We start from the raw sequence: 2,301 nt of genomic DNA, 5'->3' as shown, positions 1-2,301 counted from the left end.
GAAGTTAATTTTAAGTTTGGGAGCCCTAATTTCATAACTAACTATGAATTGGTGGAAACCAAAACAGTCGCCATCCTCCTCAGAGCCGCCGCGGCGCGGCGGGCTTTTCCACAATCTGCAATCCCAGTTCTCCAACTTCCTCCAGATGCCCCAAAACTTGCTCTTCAACGGCTGCCGTGCAACAGCTCAAACCCCGAATATTACTCCAGATCAAGCTTGGGATGCTTTAAAGCAATTATTCTACCCTCGTTATGTTGTTTATAATACAAGAATGGGCCTAAGGGACCTGAAGTATAAACGCACAATCAAGGATTATGTTATGGTGGCAACAATGATTATGCTTCAGATCCATATTCTCTCAGATGATGATCTACTTAAATTAGCATACGAACTTCAATACTGGACAAAGCAAGAATTAAACCGTTACAACCGTCATAGGAAAAAGAATTTTGCTATGTCTGAAGAGGAAATTGGAGAAAGATTATGCAGAGTGCCTGTTTATAATATCAAATTTTCTGAGTATGAAGCAGCCCAGATGGCTTCACTCACGAATCGAAGGAAAACAATTCTAGGGTATTTTTTAGGTAAGGCAGATGCCAAAGCTTATGCGGAGCATGGCCTCGTAGTTTCAGTACCCCCCAGGATTCCCTACGTAGATTCTGAACGACTTGACGTTGTAATTATATATACTTCTCAATCTTATTCTTGATTAAGTAACTTCTTTAATCTATATACAAATAATGCATTAATTTTACATGTATTCTGTAGGTTATGGATTACAATATGGTATTGGGGCCTCTTAAGTTGATACCAGAGGCAACTGAAGTGAAGAATGCATTAGAGGTGAGAGTTTTTCCATTTACTTTTTATTCTGGCGTGCGTAATTGTACCTTTTGAAGAATTTAGAATTATTTATTAATGTTTCATTTTCTTCTCCTAAAATTCTGATTAGCAAGCATTCATTTCTAGGAAAATAGAATTTTTAAAAAAATAACATAAAACCCAAAAGCTAAAACTTACGTTGTAATTTTTTGTAGGTTAAAAAGAAGGCTGGTCTTCCTTGTAAAGAGTTTTCTGGCATTCCGGTTTTCGAGGTTCTTTTTGCTAAATTTTATACTACATATTTTGTGCCGAATACTTGATAATACAAGATTTTATTTTTCTAGTAAAATTCTACAAATTTTCCTATGAGGAAGAAATGGTGACATTCATTTTTGGGGTGCAGTCAAAGAATTTGAGTTTATGTCAAGACTGTTATATCACAAATGAAGAGTTCTCAGATGGAAGACGTCTGGTTTTCTTCAAAAAGGTAAAAACAAATTTAACAATTCTATTCTATTCTTGTTAAGGTCAACAAATGATCTCCATTCAATTTATCTTTCTATGTATGTAGGAGGACCTAGAGAAGTCCCTGGCAAGAGCAAGAGTTGCAAGTCATGATGGAGTATCAAATTTTTCAGATGCAGGGACACATATAGAGGTCATTTCTCTCTTCTTCTTTTTTCATTTTTTAGTTGATTAAATTTTTTTTCTCTGCTCCTTCGAATCACTGAGTGGGATGAGTATTTATTGCTATCGAAAAAAATTAAATAAAGAATACAAAACATTGGAGGGTACCCACATTATAGCCTCCAATATATGAAAACAAAGATATATTGTAAGCTAATAGGGAGAATTCTAACTAGTAACTCGTGCCTTTTATCGTGCTCCTTATAACTTTTGAAAGTTACAGAAGAACTTCGTATTCATTGTGCTAATACTATTTTCATCTTATAGGTTGCTGCCCTTGAAGATATTATAAAAGCAATGAAGGTGAGGAATCTCTCTCTCTTGTTCATCTATGAACTTATTTATTTTTTGTATTTCTTCTTTATATGAGGTACAAAATTCTCAAAAAAGTTTCCATGTGTCACCCACGTTAACTAACTAGTTTTCAGTCTCCAGTGATTTAAATATTGCGAATCAACTTCGTTAGACGTCCAGTATTTTGAACATATAATATACAAATTTTTGCAGGATAATTCAACGTCGGAGTGGAATAGTGTTTATTTCGCATATCCTGGAGAAGATTTTACAACCCTTTCATTAGTCCAGAGCTATGAGGACATATTAAGAGAGATGGATAATTTCAAATGATGGAGATATTATTCCAATTAAGAAGTCTTTTTTATTTATTTTTAAAGTTACTTGAATTGGACATCTTCTTAGGACTTGACTTATATAATTACTTTATATCTTTGCTTCTCATTTTTAAATGTTGAGGGGTTTGATCAACATACCCCCAAAGTAGATATCGTAGTC

General features: G+C 34.3%; 1 protein-coding gene across 1 annotated transcript in view; it reads left to right on the top strand.

Annotated features, from left to right (window-relative positions):
- Window positions 1-2,301, top strand: part of LOC111391626 (protein TIC 22-like, chloroplastic) — a 2,968-nt gene extending 667 nt beyond the window's left edge. The window contains exons 2-8 of the mRNA XM_023016878.1: window positions 585-676; window positions 769-843; window positions 1,038-1,094; window positions 1,226-1,309; window positions 1,394-1,480; window positions 1,777-1,812; window positions 2,017-2,301. Of these exons, the coding sequence (XP_022872646.1) occupies window positions 585-676; window positions 769-843; window positions 1,038-1,094; window positions 1,226-1,309; window positions 1,394-1,480; window positions 1,777-1,812; window positions 2,017-2,136 (551 nt within the window). The 3' untranslated portion in view covers window positions 2,137-2,301. The remainder of the gene's footprint in view (window positions 1-584; window positions 677-768; window positions 844-1,037; window positions 1,095-1,225; window positions 1,310-1,393; window positions 1,481-1,776; window positions 1,813-2,016) is intronic.

Source organism: Olea europaea, unplaced genomic scaffold (genome assembly GCF_002742605.1).
Source record: "Olea europaea var. sylvestris unplaced genomic scaffold, O_europaea_v1 scaffold809, whole genome shotgun sequence".
Lineage (NCBI taxonomy): Eukaryota > Viridiplantae > Streptophyta > Magnoliopsida > Lamiales > Oleaceae > Olea > Olea europaea.
This window is presented reverse-complemented; position numbering and strand designations above follow the sequence as displayed.